This window comes from Hydra vulgaris, chromosome 03 (genome assembly GCF_038396675.1).
Source record: "Hydra vulgaris chromosome 03, alternate assembly HydraT2T_AEP".
In the NCBI taxonomy this organism is placed as follows: domain Eukaryota; kingdom Metazoa; phylum Cnidaria; class Hydrozoa; order Anthoathecata; family Hydridae; genus Hydra; species Hydra vulgaris.
Window position 1 is genome coordinate 25,113,535 of NC_088922.1, and position 20,700 is coordinate 25,134,234.

General features: G+C 27.9%; 1 protein-coding gene across 2 annotated transcripts in view; it reads left to right on the forward strand.

The window, feature by feature from the left end:
- Window positions 1-2,164: 2,164 nt before the first annotated feature.
- LOC100206166 (transient receptor potential cation channel subfamily A member 1) overlaps window positions 2,165-20,700 on the forward strand; it is a 68,964-nt gene continuing 50,428 nt past the window's right edge. Inside the window, exon 1 of one of the 2 annotated variants that reach the window (XM_065792753.1) lies at window positions 2,165-2,677. In XM_065792753.1, the coding sequence (XP_065648825.1) occupies window positions 2,259-2,677 (419 nt within the window). In that variant the 5' untranslated portion in view covers window positions 2,165-2,258. The remainder of the gene's footprint in view (window positions 2,678-20,700) is intronic. The other variant, XR_010637478.1, reaches the window with a different exon arrangement.

Genomic DNA, 20,700 nt, shown 5'->3' on the forward strand with positions numbered 1-20,700 from the left:
TAATTTCAGTTGTTTAACAAATAAAAAAACATTATTGTTGATTTATTAGTTTAAAAAAAATACTTTACACTTGCAACTTTCTTTATATGATATTAAAAGATGATATCATGATGACACCATGATGATACCAAAAAATGCTTCGAAAGTGTTAAGCACAAATAGATAAAATTTCTGGACGTGGCAATTAAAAACTAATTCGTTTGGGGTAGTAAAGTACCCCACCGTTCTTTAAGTAGTTTCATTAAACTTCATACTGGTCATGAAATCTCTGAAACCTTTTTTTCAACTAAAAAATATTTAGGGCTATTTTATATATATTTTACATTTTTTTATTATATATTTATTTTTATTTTTTTATTATAGAATTACATTTATCTGATATATTTGTATTAAAAACTACAGAAGGGTGAGACAGGTGATATCAAAATTACTCTTATGTAACACCGAAAAAACATCAGCAGTATAACAAGTTAATGTAGAAGTGATGAACGCAGTAAAAATGAACAATTTATAATTGTAATTTTTTAAATTCGATTTGAATAATGACAAGGTGGCTGAGTGAACTATATTATTATAAAGAGAATTACATATCTTAATAACTTTTCCGCGGAAGAGAAACGTGAGTCGTTATTACATTTGCTAATTGAAATATGTTTTTGGGCCCAACATTTTGTAGATTAGTGAGAAGATGCAAATGTAAAAAAACTCAGAAAAAGGTAGATTGACAGGGTTGTGTGTAATTTTGTATGTCGTTATAAGTAAGTAATCAATAATAAAATTTAACATTTTATATAATAGATCTCATATAATAGAGTTCATAGCTTTTTGTTGATTTAGGTTTGTCTGTATATACATATTTTGATATTTGCCAAACCTTTTTGTAAAAAATTAAGTCATAATGCTAGATATTGCAAAACAAACACATATTTGGAGTTGCTAAGACGTTGCTAAAAGAATGAAGTAATACTTTAAAAAATCTCATAATATGATTACAAAACCATATAAAAGTTGTACTTTACAGAACCAGAATTAAGTTTGATATTTATTGAACTGAAAACCCTAAAATAGAATTTTTTACAATTTAGTGCCATAATTTTTTTGGAAACGAAGTTTTTCTAAAAAAATTGTTGGTGATTTTGAATTAACTAAAAACTCTTATGTTTTAAAAAAAGAGTTTTTAGTTAATATAAGAGTTTTTATTTTTAAATATTAGAAAAAATATTTTGTTTTAGAAACGATATAAATTTTTGTTTAGTCTGGAAAAATATTTATGGTTTTCATGTATATAGATGGTTTCCACAAAACATAATTTCTACAAAATGTTGTATGAATTTTCCGTTTTTTTTTTTTGATTTGAAAATATTTACAGCACAGCATCTCTAAAGAGGTGAACAAAATCCAGCTCCACCATCTCTGAATACAATTCTACAAGTCTCTTTCCAATTGCAATATATTTTTTCAGTGTGATTTGTATTTTAAAAACAATGTTTCCATATGTTTAGTAACTATGAAAAAAAGAAAAAATATGAAAATAAAAAAACATAATACATAATAAATATATAACGACTTGCCATTTTAACTTAACTTCAGTTAAGTTATTTACAGCTATTTTGTTATTAAGTTAAGCTATTTACAGATGACCACTTCAGCCAGTGGTCATCTGTAAATAGAATAAAAATTTAAAGATTGATATTAAATATAAATTTAAAGATTTAAATATTAAATATAAATTATCAATATGTATAGTAAACACATTTTTATATTGAACACAACAGTAAAAACAACGTAAAAATATAACTAGTGGGAACTCCACAAGTTAAATTTTTACGTTGTTTTTACTGTTCCAAAGTGAATATTTTGTTAATACATTGTACTTCATTTTTGACGCATTGACACAGTTTTATATTAGACTTATTGAGGTAGTAGTTGACACAGTTTTATATTAGACTTATTGAGGTAGTAGTTGACACAGTTTTATATTAGACTTATTGAGGTAGAAGTAGCCTTTTCTCGCGCATGTTATTAATTATTATTTTTTAAATTATAAGCCGCCTATCTTTTCATCCGCCTAAATTTTTTTTATTTTTAAAAGCTTTTATATTTAACCATTATAGGAATTTTTTTAATTACAACGACACGATATTAACTATTGTTTTAAATCCATAGTTACGGAATTACTTGTATTATGATCATGGTTGCTTACAAAACATTTTTTTAACAAATGGAAATTTGACTGAACTCTTGTTAAACATTTTAAAATGGTTTCTAAAAACATTGCTGAAAATTTTTTAAAGTCGACTCAAAAAATAGCATTCGACGTAAAAAATTATTTTTTTGCTAAATCAAATGACGAAAATTATGAAACAATGTCGTTAAAAAGCTTTCGATCGAAGTCTATTCTTAAAAGTAGTGTTAAGGTAAATACTCCAAATATAATAGAAGACTTTGAAAAAACGAACGAAAAAACACCAATTGACTGTTCAAGGAACCTAATAGTAGATCCAGATAACTTGTTTCGGAAAGGGCCTATACCAATTGAAAAACTGAGCTTTAAAGATCAGACTCATCTTTCATTAAAAGCATGTTTGAAAGAAATGAATGACAATGACAAAAATTTGTCCAGTGTTAGAGAAGCATCAGATCCAGCAAGCGAAATGCTGCTTCATTATTTTGCAAGGTAAGTCTTTATTCTCTAACTTTTGTAACAATTTTTTGTTATCAAGGATATATTATATCGTTACGTTAATAAAAAGATATGTTATATTGTTTGTTTAAATAGGATATATATTATACTTTTTTGTTTTTTAACATGACATTTAATCTTGTGATAAAACGCACTAATACTTTGTTAAGTTTTTTACTTTTACTTAATAACGTAATTTTAAGTATATATAATCGATTATAATAACTAAAGTGAAAATAATTTTTAAAATTTTCCAAATATGCAATTTAAAAATATTTAGTTGAGGGAGAGGTTCTAACATCTTGCATTAAAACTTTTATTTGGTTTTAAATTTACGTTGATTCTCCTCAGTGTGCATATTATTTATAATCTATTTATTTTCTCTCATTTGTTTTTTATTTTTATATATTTTATAATTGTACTTTCTCCTTTTTGCGGAATTTCTTTAAAAAAAGAACCGGTTGTTGATAATCAGCAACGTCATTTAGGGTGGTTTTGATTAAACTGTTTTAAAGCACTTGATGCTTCTGGGTTTTTTTTGACACACTGTTTCAATACTCTCTTTAAGTCTTTCTCTTTGTTTTATTTGTCAAGCATATTCACGAATCATCTGGAAACAATGTCAAAATATCTTTGATTTTGTAAAAAATGTCAGATTTTTGTAATTTTATATTTAAAAATTTTTTTTTTTAATTTATATTTTATATTTTAATATCTTTGTATTGATACATAAATAATCTTTTAATGGGTGTGGAATTACCCCCACTTCCAAATGGCAAACAATTTTTATTAACGTTTTATTAACGTTAGAACGGTTATACAACAATATTGTATAATAACATAATATAGAAATTTTCATGACAGAATACAAAGATATTAAAATATAAAATATAAACTTTTTAAAAATTTTTAAAATATAAAATTATAATCGCCTCCCATTTATGTTTTAGATTACCGCTTCCTGTTAAAAATATTTAATCGACTTTATTTTATCATTTCTATTTTGTATGTGTTTAATTTGTATTTTCATTTCGTGTAACAACTGCATTTAAGCTCAAAAAAATCTTATATTTATATATACATATATCATAAATTGAATGATACTGGGAAACTTGAGGATACCGGGAAATGGAATGTGTATTTTGTACTAACTTCGGAAGTCCTATCATTGGAAGGCTTTTTTTTTTAAAGAAAGTTGAGGAAACTTCCGGAAAAACCATCAAAGGAATAAATCGAGGAGGTGATAAGGAAAGTTTTTTTGGAAAAATTAAAAATTTTCGAGTTTTCTAATAAACTAAAAAAAAATTCTTAGTTTCATAGTATTACTAATTTATTGTGTTTGCTACATTTCCAGTAAATATTTATTTTAAAAAAGCGTTTTAACAACTTCAAAATAAAAGTTTCTATTCTTTTTTCATTTGTTAAAATTTTTCACAATAAAAGTTTGTTTGAATTGGTAAATAAATAAAAAAAATAATAAGTTTTCTTATTTTTACTTTTTCATAGTTATTTTTTAAAAAAGTTGCAAAACTACTTCGCCTTGTCTGGTTCTTGTTTGGTTCCGAATAGCATTAAAATTAAAGTCGTTATAAAAGCTTAAAAAATTAAAATGAAGCATTTATCATGAAACATTGCATGGGTTTCAGAAAAAGTGCATACTTATTTTAAGGACGCTCTCAAATAGTAGTAACATTTTTATTATCTCCAACTACATCACAGATGTTGATGTTGTTGATGTTGATCAAAAATCGAAATGTTTTATATAACTGTGCTAAATTTCGTCTAAGTTTTTTTTGATTTTTTATACAAAATATCAATTAAGTGATGACCATATTGGGTAATTGATATTGCTTGTACTCTAATAATCCAGACAACCGGTTTCAATCTTTTATATTTGCATGTATAATCGTTTAAAATGTTCTAATATTTTGAAATAAAAGTTCAGATCAAAAAACCCAATTTAATAAACTCTTTATTATAAATTTAACTTTTTTTATTCTTCTTACCAATAATAAGATCTAGTAATATACTAATAAAATATATACTAATAAATTACAATAATCTTTGCACATTTTTGCCTATAAAACGTAAACCAATGTCAACAATTGAATCACAAGAATGCTTTACAGATGCTTTGAAGACTTTATAAAACTTAACAAATCTGTTTGTCCTGTTGCTCCTAAGTATATTGGGAAGTGAAATAGTAGGTTTTAAATGCTAATTTACTCCCGTGATCAGTGTAAGTAAAAAAAGAAGTCCAAAAATAAGTCCAAAATAAGTTATGGTTAAAATCAATTTTTAACAACAGATTATTTAAATACAAGCTTAATATTTAATGAAGAATGTTTCAGGAGGTCGTAATTAAATTTTATTTATATTATATGTACAATGGTACAAAAGGTTAGTATAGTTATATTTATTTACATATGTAATAATAAATATTAATTTATAAATTATAGTATTTTGATATAAATAAGGAAAAATCCCTTAAAAAATATGTAGTATTTCATTAAAAGATTTGTTATTATTTGCTTTTCCGATAAATATTTACTTGTTGATGAGTTGCAATCAGACCTTAAACACCAAAGCAAAGGGTGGGACTAACCATCAACATTTATATGTGACCCCTGCCACCCACTTTATGTTTAAAAAGTTAAATTTTCTGCGTTTTTGAACCACCAGACCAACCATAAGATTAAATGAACAAGTAATAAACACAAAACAAGGCTCTTATATTTTTTGGAAATTTAGGCAGATAAAACAATTCTCTTTCATATTTTGAACAACCGTTTTCTTTATGACGGTTAAAAGTTAAAGACTTTTTTTTTTCAGTTTTCATTTTAATTTATCTTTTAGTATTATTCAAAATATCCCAGCAGTTTTCAACTCGGTGTTTTAATTTCTGAAATCTGATAATCCGAAAAATATTATTTTCCGATAATCCGAAAAATAATATTTCAAAAATATTAATGTACTCAACATATTAAAATTTATTCAGCTTTGAAGCTTAGTTGAAGAGTTACCAGCTACAAAAAACTTTCTTTCGCTGAATCGTAACGTGGGCTGAATTGTTTTGAGCGCAGCATCAATTTTATTTAAATTCGAACTTCATTTGCTTCAAATAGCCTTAACTCCTTTAGTTTCGTTGAAAATGAATCAGAACTATTAAGCTTGGGTTGGAACGAAGCGGTCTTTGTTAGAGATTGTTTTAATTGCGTCTTCAGATTACTATTGGCTTCTTCAGCAACTTCTGTATTTAATGATTCCACGTCAACGCTATCCTATACAATACTTTTGTTAAAAAGTGCTTCCGCCAAGCCTAGTTATGCAGGTTTTTTCGTAAACGCATATTGTGGCGGACGTGTATTTCAGGCATCCTCTTTAGTATGCAACCTAACCATAATGCTTGTTTTATTGAAAACCATACCCTAATTAAATCCTGAACCTAACCCTTAAGGTCAGAGTTAGGTTTTGGTTAGGTTATGGTTTTCAATAATATACGTTTTGCATATGACTTTTTTACTAACTGAAGGGTGGTGCCTAAAATTTACCTCCGCCCATATCTTTACTAAATTAGTGGCAAGAACTTGAACTCTAGTAAATATATTAGTAAAAGTGAATATATTATTGCAGTGAATGTATTAGGAAAATAAGTAAAGTAAAAAGTAACTAAGAAAAGTATTTCATTTAAACTGTTAATGTTATACAGCATTTGTGATCATAAATACCAACACTAGCTGCTAGTACTATTGCTTTACTATACCAGAACTGTAACTATTTGCATCACACGGATTCCAAGACTTTCATTATTTCAAGCTTTTTATTATTTATCATTACCTTGAATTTTTTATTTTAATATTTATCATTATCTTAAGTTTTTAATTTAAACCTTAAACTTTGAAACACTAAATTCGCAATAAAAATGTTTTTGTCTATTTATTTTATCATAAAATATGGAAATTTACAATAATAAATTATAAACTTACATAAATAAAGTTAGGTTTCATTCGTATTGCTAAAAAGTAGTCAATGGAGTGACACCAAAAAACAAAAATGAAAATAAAATTTTAAAAAAGCAAGATTTTCCATGCCATTTTAAAATATGAAGTCTAAACGGAACGGATTTTTTGATAAAAAGATCTGAAAAATATTCTGGCTTTAAACCTTTTATAGATTTAATAACTTCGGTTATTAAAAACCTCAAGTTTCTAAGATGGATAATTGGTTTATTTTTTAATTTTAGAATTTCATCTAATGAGACACCAAGTCTCTAATAAACAAATGCGAAGTCCATTTTAATGAATTTTATTATTATATATTATTATTATATTTTGAGCAAAACATCCAAATCAAAGGACAGTATGAAAAATTTGACAATATAAAAGCATTCAATAAGAGAGAAGCTTGTTTAAATGATAAAAAGTTTCTTATTCGCGAAAGAGCAAAACATTTATTATTTGCTTTTCCACAAATAATTTTAATATGGTCATCAACCTTCAAATTCTTATCAATTGTAACCCAAAAAGTTTAATTTTATAGGAAACAAAGATCTTTACATTTCCAATCATTTAAAATTGACCTTCACAATTTTTTAACCGTCTAAAAAAATTGAAATTTGTGAGAGTTTGCAACCATTTCATTTAAAGTAAATCATGAAATAGCATTTGATTTGTCAACTTTTATTTAAAGTAAACCATGAAAAAGCTTTTGATTTGCAAACGGAGGATTTTTAATTCTCATTTGCGAGCTGAAAGGTACGATAACAAAAGTTTGAGGCTTTTATTAAATAACCCATAACTTAACAATAAGCAAATCCTGAGGAATTAAATCATATGTCTTTGATAAATTCATAAATGTTTAACTAACAACGCCTCCTTTATACAAACATTCTTGCCACTTTTTAAATAAATTGAAAAGTGCATGCATTTACCTTGAGATGTTCTATTGCTTATACAGGAAGAAAGGTTTTTTCTTTAACCCATTACATAAATATGTAGCACAAACGTTGGAACATCTCCACTAGTCTTCTTTTTAACATTTAAAGTATTAATAATTTTAGTGATATCATAGAAAGTAATTTGATGAAATTTAATATTTTGAGGAGACATTTTTTTAAATGTTTTTAATATTAGGATGGTTTGCATATCTTTCAGTAGCAGACTCAACAGAATCCTGAACATTGCAAGGAGGAGGCCGATAAATCACACCACTAAGAGATGATGAGCATTTGTGAAATATAAGTTAAAAACGTTTGGCAGTTGAAAGTCATCCGACACAGTTTCCCCACCTTCAATAAACGTTATACGCTCGTTTGAATTTCCAGATTTATTTAAGAGGAAAGGCTTGCATATCTTTCACAGAGATGTGGAGGAAGATTTAGATAAATTTGCGTTATCAAAATACATTTTCTTTTTTTTTCAAGTTCACCATATAGTTTCTTTGTTTCCTGTAGAGAAAAAAAGAAATGTCTAATTTTTCAATATGGAATTTTTTTTTAATTTTAGGCGAAGCATTATTACTTTTCTAAAATTCTTAGTCATAAGAATGGTTTATCGTTGCCTCTTAAAATTTTAGTTTTTATTGGGGAGTAAAGGTTTAAAGACTTGCAAAAGTTAGTGTCATTGCAAAATCTTAACTTATTTTTTGTTGTTTCAGAAAAAACACCCCTTGAAAAGTTTTTAAAAGACTTGTATATTAATTTATTTGGATAAAATTTGCAAAAGGTAGACCTGAGCATTTTAAAGATAAGCTCATGGTAGTCATTAATACCCCTACAGACTTAAAGTGTTGGAAGTGTATCTTTCTATTTGTAAGGATGAGATCTAAACACGTGGGTTTTACGATGAATTTAAAACAAGTCAGCATTGTAATTAAACTACTACATTGATTAAGGCAAAGAAACTCCTTTATTTGTTTATCATGGGTTGTAGATTAAAATCTCCGATAATTATATAATCATTACATAGTTTCAAGTAAAAATCAAGAGCTCATCTAAGGCCTAGGCATAGTGATATAACTTTTTAATTAAAATCTTGTGGTCAACTGTATCAAAAGCTTTTAGGAGATCGTAAAAAGAGTGTTTAGTATATCAAAAATTTTTGAAACCTCTTTATTTGTTTTTCCTATCTTCAATTCCATTAAAGTTTTTTATTTCTGCTTTAAATTGTTTTCTTTATGTCTCTTTGAGGCCATGATTATTTTTAAACAGTAGAAGATAATTTACACTAATCGTTTCAAAAACTCATAACATTCGAAATTTGAAAAAAGATTTGAGGGTTTAATGAGCTTTTTACGCATCAGAAGTTAAAAAAGTTCGATTTACAAAGAGAATCTTACTGACGAGTCCATTCGAATTGTGGAGCTTTCTGAATTATAGAGATTCGAATTATAGAAAGTTAAACGTAAGAGTTTCTTAAGCGCATTTCACGGTGACTTTTTACTTAATAGAATCATGGAGGTTTTTGAATTAAGGAGATTCGAAATAGAAAAATTGTACTGTATTATCATTTTTAAACATTTTAGCCAAAATCCTTAGAAAGTCTGAAAGAAAAACGAAAAGATTGTCCGGAGCACAGTATAAAAGAAACCGAGAAGAAAAACAAAATGAAGATAAAAAAATCTTTGGTTCACTAACAAAATATTTGGAAAAAGCAAAAACATGAGAGACGAAAAATGCTTGTAGTAGCCAAACAAATTTAAGTAGTGAAATTTCTTCTGATAAAAATGAATTATTAGCAGAAAATACAAATGACAATTTTATTAGTAACGACAAAATAGGTAATAATACAGTTACATATATAGACGATATCACGGGAAATGCTTGCAGTAGTCTAGTAAATCCATGTAGTGATTTTTTTTTCTGAAAATACAAATGCTGGTGACAATATTGCAGTAGCAAATATCAGCAATATCACTAAAATTGATGAAGCATATTCTGCTATGTGTCTGGAACTAAATAATCCAGCTTGCTGGCCTTTAACACTTACCAATAAAATGGTGAATATTTTAATCTAAAAGGTTTTCAAAATATACTACTTACATATCCAGAAAACAAAATTGGGAAGATCTTTTTCAAAGGTTTAATTTTATAGAAATATGCCAAATGGTGAAAAATTTAAACGAGAGTGGTTAATCTATTCTTCAAAAAATAATGCCATATTTTGTTTCTGTTGTAAATTATTTGGCAAAGAAGAAATAAAATTAGTTAATAAAGGCTTCAACGATTGGCAACACACATCTGAAAACTTATCTCGTCATGAAAAAACATTGATGCACATTGAAAACTGCACTCGTTGGAAAGAATTGGAATTAAATTTAAAAAGAAAAACTACAATTGATAATAATATGCAACGGTATTATGATGCCGAGAATAAACGATGGTGTCAAATTGTCCCATGCAAGTGTGACAATTTGACAGGACAATTTCTAGCAGGACAATGTTTAGCTTTTAGAGGTTCTTCCAGCAAGTTGTATGAAAAAAATAGTGGAAATTTTTTAAAAGCAATTGAAATGAGAGAAAAATTTGATGATATAATGGCAGACCACATAAAACACGTATAAAAATTAATTGCTTTAAGGAACCACATGCCATATTACCTGGGAAATCGCTTTCAAAATGAAATAATCACTATCCTTGCAAATCAAATACAAAAATATATATTAACATCAATAAAAGAAGCAAAATATTTTTCAGTCATTTTAGACTGTACGCCGGATGCTCGACATGTCAAGCAAATTACAATGGTTTTCAGATATGTACATACAAAAAATAATAAAATTGAAGTAAGAGAAAATTTCATTGGTTTTTATCAAGCTGAAAAAAGTACCGGAGAATCTTTTTGGACTGGAGAATGGTTTCGAAATTCAAAAATTAAACTATCTTGAACTAAGTATTAACTACATGGGATACGACAATGGGTCTAATATGTCTGGAAAATATATTGGATTGCAAAAATGAAATTTGGACAATTATCCACGAGCTTTGTATATGCCATGCAACGCGCATACATTAAATTTGGCGATTAATGATGCAGTTAAAGTTTCGTTTCCAATGGTGGATTTTTTTAGTACTGTATCAGCAATATATAATTTCTTCAGTGGTTCACCATTTAGATAGTAAGTTTTAAAGAAAAATGTAAAATCTTTAACATTGAAACAGGTTAGTGAAATTCGGTGGGAAGCAAGAAATAAAGCGATTAGACTACTGCGACATGAATTAGGTGAAATTTACGTTAACCTTATAGAAATAGCTGAAGAACCCAGCCGGCACAAAGACGTCTAACGGTAACTTAAGTAAACGTCTGAAGGACGTCTTAAGACGTCTATTTGTTAACACTTTTGAGACGTCTTGTATAGACGTTTGTAAAACATATTGCAACAGACGTCTGTAAACAGTCTAGTATTAGATGTCTCATAGACATCTAATACTAGACGTTTAATTGAAAACTCGCCTGACCGTCTATAGAACGTCTTAAGACGTCTATTTGTTAACACCAGACGTCTTGCCGAGACATCTATTATACGTTATCTCAGCATTTATAGTATTACATACCGAATTGACTAATAAAACAGACTTAAATTATATTTAAAATCATATTTTATATTTTTTTACGTTTAAGATAATTAATAAATAAAATGTAAAAGGAACTATATGTCTACAATAAAACATACAATATCAATATTATTTTTTTATACAACTGTCATCTTTTTTGCTCGTGCAGGGGCATTTCTAAGGAGGCTCTAAACAACTTGATAAAAATCTTTTTCCGTCATCTTTAGGAACTTGAGCGTCACTACTTTGTATACTGCTTTGTAGGTCTCGGCTCCGCTTAAGGTTAACTCATTTTGGCTTGTTCATTTCATCCATTTCATGACAAAATCGGTAAAAAATCGTTTAATTATGTTCTTGATCATATCTTTGTAATCAAACCCTCCTATAGGCTTTTATTGTACAATCTAAGAAGTAAAAGTCACATTAAACTAGAAGTAGCTAAGTGTCCGAACACACACACATGTGTGTACCGACATTAAATAATATCGATATATATTATTTAATGTCGGTACACACATGTGTGTATTACTTTTCATCTAGGAATGAATCCAATTTCATATTTTCTTCAAACAGGAAAAACTCCTCTTTTGATTTTATAAACTCTATGTCAAATAAAGATATTGAAGATTGTTGAGAATTTAAAGTTGTTGGTAAAGATAAATAACTGGATATATCGCTCATCCATTTAACAACTTTTTCTTGAAATGCCAGAACTTATTGTTGAAAACCTAAAAAAAAAAAAAAACAATTTATTATACTTTCTCTGTTTATCATTAAAAACTATAATATATAATTCAAAAAATTTTGACACAATTTTTACAATATTCTCAATTTATTTAGTATTAAAGTTTGGATTTAAAAAAATCTAAACATCTAATACTAAATAAATTGAGCTCTCTCCTTTTTAACTTTATCAACTATACAATAAATAAATTATAACCGATAATAAATAGATTTAAACTCACAATAAATAAACTTAAACTCACAATAAATAAATTTATAGTAAAATAAAATAAATCACCTTTCTAACTTAATTGATAATTAAAAATTTAGATAATTGAATAACGCAAAGCATTTTATATACGATATGTTAAACTTGAAATTGAAATTTGAATTAATTCATCTGAAGTAAACAATTTTGCTAAAATGGAAAAATTTAAACAGTTTTAATATCATTGCAGAAAATTATGAGCATAAGTTCAGTTTTCAGAATTGTAATTGTGCAATACCAGAGTGTAGTAATTATTGGCTTCACCACTTTTTTACCTTTACATAATACAGCTGCGTTATTTAATCATTTATACATGGTGGCCACCTACTTTAAAAATTTAATTCTTTGATTTTTCCAGATTTATCACAATTGAATTTATATTTGCTGACAAACAAAATAAAAATAATTGATAAAAACAAATTGTGGAAAAAAAATGTAATAAGTTGAAAGTCTTCTTTGGTTTGTTCTGAAAATAATTTAAACTCCATAAATTTTCACTGACCTAAAACAAATAACCTAACTTTTTCCTGATTTTAAACATTTTGACAACCCTGTGATACCACTACTATATAACGAATAACGCCACATAGGAATTTTACAAAACTTTCATTTAAAGTAATGAAATAATTACCAATTATGATAGAATTTTTTTGTTTTAAAACCTTTTTGATAACTGGTGGTTCCAATTGAATGGTGTTGAATCGTCACAATTATTCCAATCTCTTATTAAATGTGTTTTTCACTTTCAGTGTGAAGTATTATTATTTCCAAAGGGCTTTGTATTTGTATCATCATGAAACACCAGTAAATCATTTTTAAGTTCTTAACACTTAATCTCATCGCCATTCTTTTCTTTCTCTTTTATTCCTTTATCCTGAGATGTATACTCACACTCAGTTTTATCAGCTACAAAATATTTTTAAACTATTAAACCAATACAAATATATACATACATATTTTATTTTTGAATTAAGAAGTAAATATTAAAATAGTAAATTTAAGTAATTGACCATGTGTCAACTTTATTTTTAAAGTTGGAAAAGAATATTTTTACTCATTGCTTTTTTCCATAAAAATTCTTTTGCTGGCCAACGCAATACATCTGCTTCAATCAAACTATGAGGAATAACATCTTCAATTACTCGAGAGTGTTCTTTCCACACTAGACCACATTGAAATATTCAAAAATTTGATAAATAAGAAAACCTGTAAGAAATAGCAAATTTAAATTTTAATAAAAGTATAAGAACTAAGAAAAAATAAATTGAGTAAAAAAAATATTATACTAAAAAAAAAAACCTATCAATTATTATATGTAAATACCTAACAATCATAAACAATTATATTTAGGGATGTATATTCTAGGGTTCCCCAGAATTTATATCCCTGAATATAATTTATTTTTCCTAGTTTGAAATAGACAACTGATATTTGATTCTATTATAATTGGAATCAATTATAATAGAATGTTAATAATAATAATAACAATAATAGTAATAATAAGAAAATGTTAATAATAATAATAACAATAATAGTAATAATAACAATGATAACAAAAGGATGAATATCAATAAAAACTACAATTAAATTATTGATAATTTTATTACTATTTGTAAAATTAATTATTTCAAAAAGCAAACAAAATATTAAAAATAATAAATCTCAAAAAAAAAAGATTTATAGTATTTTATATAATATATATAACAATAAATAATAACAGAAAAGACAAATAAAACTTTTAAGTAAAACTTTTCTCAACATATGAGTTATTTAAAAATCTTCATTTTATACAATCAAAAATAAGCAAGTAAAATTCCATCAGTTCAAATAATTGAAGTACTATTAGTATTTTAATACATCACACTCATTTACAATTTTGACACTAATCTATATAAAGGAAGACATTAAACATTATTATGTTGCAATAAAATACAATTAAAAGGTATATATATATATATATATATATATATATATATATATATATATATATATATATATATATATATATATATATATATATATATATATATATATACAGTGCCGGTTATAGCACTACCAGCGCCCTGGGCGAGATTTCTACGGCGTCCCTAGTTCAATTTAACCCCATTCAAAAAAAAGGCAAAGGGTAAAATAACCAATTAGTTTCGCCCCTTTATATTCGGCGCCCTGGGCCATCGCCCAAACAGGCCCTACCCTAAAGTCGCCGCTGTATATATATATATATATATATATATATATATATATATATATATATATATATATATATATATATATATATATATATATATATATATATATAAACTATGTCAGTATATTCTTCAAATAGAGTACTCAATGTTCTTAAAGAACAGAGCAATAATAAATTAAATTAAAGATAATTTATATATATATATATATATATATATATATATATATATATATATATATATATATATATATATATATATATATATATATATGCATATATATATATATGTATATATATGTATACATATATGTATATATATATCGTTTTATCTTCGAAAGATACATTAAGGATGTTCTGAAAGCAATAACTGTCTTTATAAGCATCATTTCTTTAACCGTAACTGCTTTGATCACAATTTTACTTCAGAAACTTTTCTATTTAAAAAACATGGCTGCCGTTTCTTTCACGCTTATTTATTAGTTATTATAACTGTCTTTATAAGCATCATTTCTTTAACCGTAACTGCTATGATCACAAATTTACTTACAATATATATATATACTAGCTGGAGTTACCCGGCGTTGCCCGGGCCAATATTTAAAAGTAAATGAGCATCTGGAACTTTGTTATACTAATTTTGGGCTATGCACAGTAAGATTGTGCAATATTTTTTAGTGTTGCACAATAATCCCACAAAATGTGACCCTGTTGGTTGAAGCTATGAAATAACTGAAAGACATTAAGGAAGAAAAAGACATTTAGTTTATTTTCCACTTAAAAACAACAAATTAAGAATTTCCAAAAGAACATTTACTCAAATTTTCCAATTAAATTGTTCTCTCACATTGGAAAAAAAAGTTGAACATGTTACAAAAGTTAAATCATGGGTAATTTCTTCACATTGGATTGTTATTGTTTTCTTTTAATAGGACTTCTTTAAAGAGGATTTCTTTCACTGAAGAGCCTTCTGATAGACAATGTTCTTGGTTTTTTCTTCTGGAGTCAAAATGAAAAGATTTCGTGGAGATCCAACTCTGGAGCATGCAACATAGAGCTGGCCGTGAGAAAAGCAGGGCTGTTCCAAGTTGATGCCAGCCACTTTGAGTGACTGTCCCTGCGCTTTGTTAATGGTCATGGCAAAAGCCAGCCTGACTGGAAACTCGAGACGCTTGAAACTGAATGGGAGGTCATTGGGAATCATTGGAATCCTTGGAATGAAAACATTCTCACCTTTGCCACATCCAGTCAGTATAGTTGCTTCAATCAAGTTTGAAAGGATAGCTTTGATGATGAGTCGAGTTCCATTGCAGAGCTTGGGACTGTCGAGGTTGTGAAGGAGAATGATTGGTGCTCCAACTTTCAGGTGAAGAATGTGAGGAGGACATCCAGATGGTTCTAAAGAGTTCAGAAATTCTGTTGGATAGTTGACAGCTTCACTGGGGTCCATAACCATGTCAATGGAGTTGTAGGACTTTTCATTGCCTGGGAGCATTTTCTGGATCTGCATATTGATCTTGGTGACAGACTCATTTTTGGGAGCCAGAATAGCTCTCTCACAGATCCAGTCATGTCTGGTGAAACTCTGCTGGATGTTGGGAAACACCTTGACAATGAGTTCCTCTGCAGAATCCACCAGTGTGCAAAAGTTGGCAGGGAATTTAATGAGCCCTGTCTGCACATCAACTGGTGCCTCACCATTGCCCAAGGCAAGGAGCTGATTGGAAAAGGCTCCTGCTGACAGATCACCAGACAACTTTACCCTCATGTTTGTTGTCAAATGAAGTGTTCTGACACTCCTCCACAGGTAGGAAGCTTTTAGGTTTTGCCAAATTGCACGGCTGAGGCTGCAGAGCCACACTGGATCCCATTTTTGGGCCCCCCTGACCCCGGGGGTCGGGGTATGGGGTCAAAACCCAGCTAAGAACCTTCTCCCCCTCGAGGACTACCCCCATGCCAAATTTCATCGAGATCGGTCCGGCGGTTTGGATTTCTATAGAGAACAAACAAACAAACACACACACATTGCCCTTTATATATATTAAGATATATATATATATATATATATATATTTATATATATATATATATTTATATATATATATATATATATATATATATATATACATATATATATATGTATATATATATATATATGTATATATATATATATATATATATATATATATATATATATATATATATATATATATATATATATATATATATGTATATATATATATATGTATATATATATATATATATATATATATATATATATATATATATATGTATATATATATATATATATATATATATATATATATATATATATATATATATATATATATATATATATATATATGTATATATATATATATATATATATATATATATATATATATATATATATATATATATATATATATATATATATATATATATATATATATATATATACGGCCCTATTTTATATATCGGCGCCGGTCTTAAAGAGAATATTTTATAAACACAACATGGCGCTACGAGTATGTAAATAAACGTGCGAAAATAAAGTTTTATAATATTTTCGAATTATCTTGTTTAATCTTGAGAATCTATTTATAAAAAATGGCAGAAAGTGGTAAAGTTGGTGTTTCTCCTCCAATGTTAGATTTAGTTGTAGATAGGTATGCTGCATTTTGCTCCTGGATTGATAAATGGCAGGATTATGTTTTGTTGTCGGATTTAGAGAAAAAACCACTTGCGTATCAAGCTGCTATGTTAAGGTATACGTTTTCTTTAAAAACTCGAAACATTTACGAATCATTAAACCTAACCAAAAATGAAAAAACAGATCCAGCTATTTCATTGGAGAAAATGGAAGTGTTTGCTAAAAGTATTATTAATGAGACTTTAGAAAGACATAAATATTTTAAACTTTGTCAAGAAGATGGTGAATGCTTTGGTGATTTCTTAACCGAAGTTAAATTATTAAGTAAAAATTGCAATTTTTGTAATACTGAAGATTGTTTTGGCAGTTTATTAGGAGATAAAGTTGTATATGGAATACGGTGTGACGAAGTACGTGAGAAATTACTTTCTGAAAAGACTTTGACACTAGATAAACCAGTAGAAATTTGTCGCTCTTCAGAAAAAGCACGAGATGGTTTATCTGAGTTGCGAAATAATAAAAGTGAAAGTGTAGATCGTATTGGAAAACAATTGTACAGTAAAAATAAATTTAGTTCACCCACACAGAATAGTGATAATAGAGGTTTTAAATTTAATTCATTGGTATGTAAATTCTGTTTAAAAAAGCATCCATTTATTCGTGGATCATGTCCAGCATGGAGTAAAAAGTGCAGAGACTGTAGCATTATGAATCACTTTTCAAATAGTTCAGTTTGCCTAAAAGCAAAACCAAATATTCCTGATAGAGATGTTTATCAACAGAACAATAGTAAAAATTATGCAGCATCTAGGTGCGTTGTTTTTAGGAAGAGTTGGAACAGATTGTGTAAACAGACCTTGGGAAGTTCAATTAAAAGTAAAATATGGAAAAATAACATTTAAATTGACACAGGCGCTGAAGTCACAGTTATAGGAACTAAACATTTAAAAAAGTTTGGAATTAAAATTGAACATTTATATACTACTAATAAACGACTAATTGGTCCTGATTATAAGCAACTCAATTGTCTTGGATACTTTAAAAAATCATTCTCTATAAACGGTCAGAAATGTAATTTAATTACTATATATGTTTGTGATAATGTGCAAACTGCTTTATTAGGAAGACCTGCCTTACAAAAGTTTAACCTAGTTAAAGTAGATATTCCTGAACGATTTATGTGTGCTATGATTTCAAAATCAAAAAGTAACATTGTAGAACAGTTTCCTTCAGTATTCAAAGGGTTAAGAACTATTAAAGGTGGCCTTGTACATATAACAACACAAGAAAATACAACACCATACCACATTGGAACGCCACGACGAGTAGCGTTCCCACTACTAGATCCGTTGAAGCTAGAGCTAAAGCGTATGAAAGAGATGGGTGTTATCAAAATAGTAGATCAACCTACAGATTGGTGTCATCCAATAGTAATTGTGAAAAAAGCAAATGGCCTACTTCGTATCTGTATTGATTTAACACACTTAAACAAAGACACCAAGCGTGAATTCTATGAACTGCCAAGTGTAGACGATTCATTTGCCCAACTTGGAAATAGATGTAAATATATGGCAAAATTAGATGCTAACTCAGGATATTGGCAGTTACCAATGGATATTGAAAGTCAGTTAAAATGTACATTTACGACACCTTTTGGGCGATTCTGCCCAACGAGGGATCCATTTGGATTAACGTCACTCCCTGAAATTTTTAGTAAAAAAATGGATAAAGTTATTGATGGTCTAAAAGGAGTGGTTAAAAGTATGGATGATTTTTTAGTTTTTGGGAATACAGAAATGGAATATAACAAAAACCTTGTAGCATTGTTAAATAGATTTGCTGAAAACGGAGTTACCCTTAATGTAGAGAAATGTTTATTTGATCAAACAGAAGTGGAGTTTTTAGGTCATAAAATTTCAGCAGAAGGAGTAAAACCATTGACCAAAAAAGTTGAAGCAATAAAAAATTTTCCAAAACCAACAAATATAACGTCTTTACGTAGTTTTCTTGGCATGGCCCAGCAATTAGCAAAATTCAATCCATCGCTTGCTAAAGTAGCTGAACCCTTGCGAGATCTTTTGAGTTCAAGATAGGAATGGTTTTGGACTGAAAATCATACTAGAGCATTCAATGAGGTAAAAAATAGTTTAACCAATCCACCCATTTTGGCACACTGCGATATTAAAAAACCTGTAAAAGTAAGAACAGATTGAAGTTTATTAAATGGACTTTACCAGAATCAGAATGGTATATACAAACCAATTGATTGTGCATCTAGATTTCTTACGACAACTGAAAAAAAATTATCCAATCAAAATAAAAATGTTAGCAGTAACATGGGGGTGCACACGCATGTCAAAATATTTGTATGGTTTGCCAAATATTATATTAGAAACAGATCACAAACCATTAATTCCAATATTAAATTATCGCTCACTTATTGACATATCTCCAAGAATTCAACGTTTAAGAATGAAGTTATTAGGATTTTCATTTACTGCAGAACATGTTGCAGGCAAATCTATTACTGATGCAGATGCAATGTCTCGTGCACCTGTATCTAATCCTACAAAAGAATATTCGATTGCAGAAAATGATCTTAATGTGTATGTAAATTCAATGATAAAATGTGTGTAGTTAAAATTGATGGGCTCTTATTATATCAAAATAGAATAATAATCCCAGTTAGTATGCGAAAAGAAATTCTTTCAAAATTGCATGAAGGTCACTTGGGAATGGAGAAATGCAAACGTCGTGCACGTCAGAGTGTGTTTTGGCCAGGTTTAAATAACCAAATTGAACAGTTTATTCGAAAATGTGAGGCATGTATGAAGTATCTCCCATCAAAGCCGAAAGAACCTCTCCTAATCCCTGATGTCCCAACACGACCATGGCAAAAACTTGGAACTGATTTGTTTCAGTGGGCCAATAAAAACTATTTAATTATTGTCGATTATTACAGCTTGGGAACTGAGGTGTTTCTGCTTTCAAGTACTGGACACATACGCAATTATAGTAAAAATTAAATTATAAATAAGAAAAAGTAAAATAAACGCTAGTATGCTACTAAATAAAAGCCAAGTCAAACGTCTTTCACCTGACTTTGAAAAATGTCGATAACTCTTTCAACATCTGGAAAAATTTCTTGATGTATCGACATTAATGCTTTAGAGTTAAAGTGAGACTCAACCATATTACATTACTTTGTTTTTACATATTATACTATTATGTTTTTAGTCTATGTATAACTGAAATACTTTTTTCACATTTACAAGTTGTTATTGAAATTGTTCCTAATATTATTAACGCTGTCCTTATATTTGGAAAACCTCTCATGTTAATGGCCTTAAAGTACCCGCAACAGTTGAAAGAATAATGACTGGTTTTTCAAAATAAATTCTCATATATCTAATAATATAATATATCTATATAGATATATATCTATACGACGGATAAACCGTTATATAGATATATATATCTATATAACGTCAATATAGATATATCTATATATATATATATATCTATATTGACGGATAAACCGTTGATGGTTGCCATCAAATACTGGTGGCATAATAGCCGAAATAGCTTGTTGCATTCTTGTATTCGTTTATTTATATATATATATATATATATATATA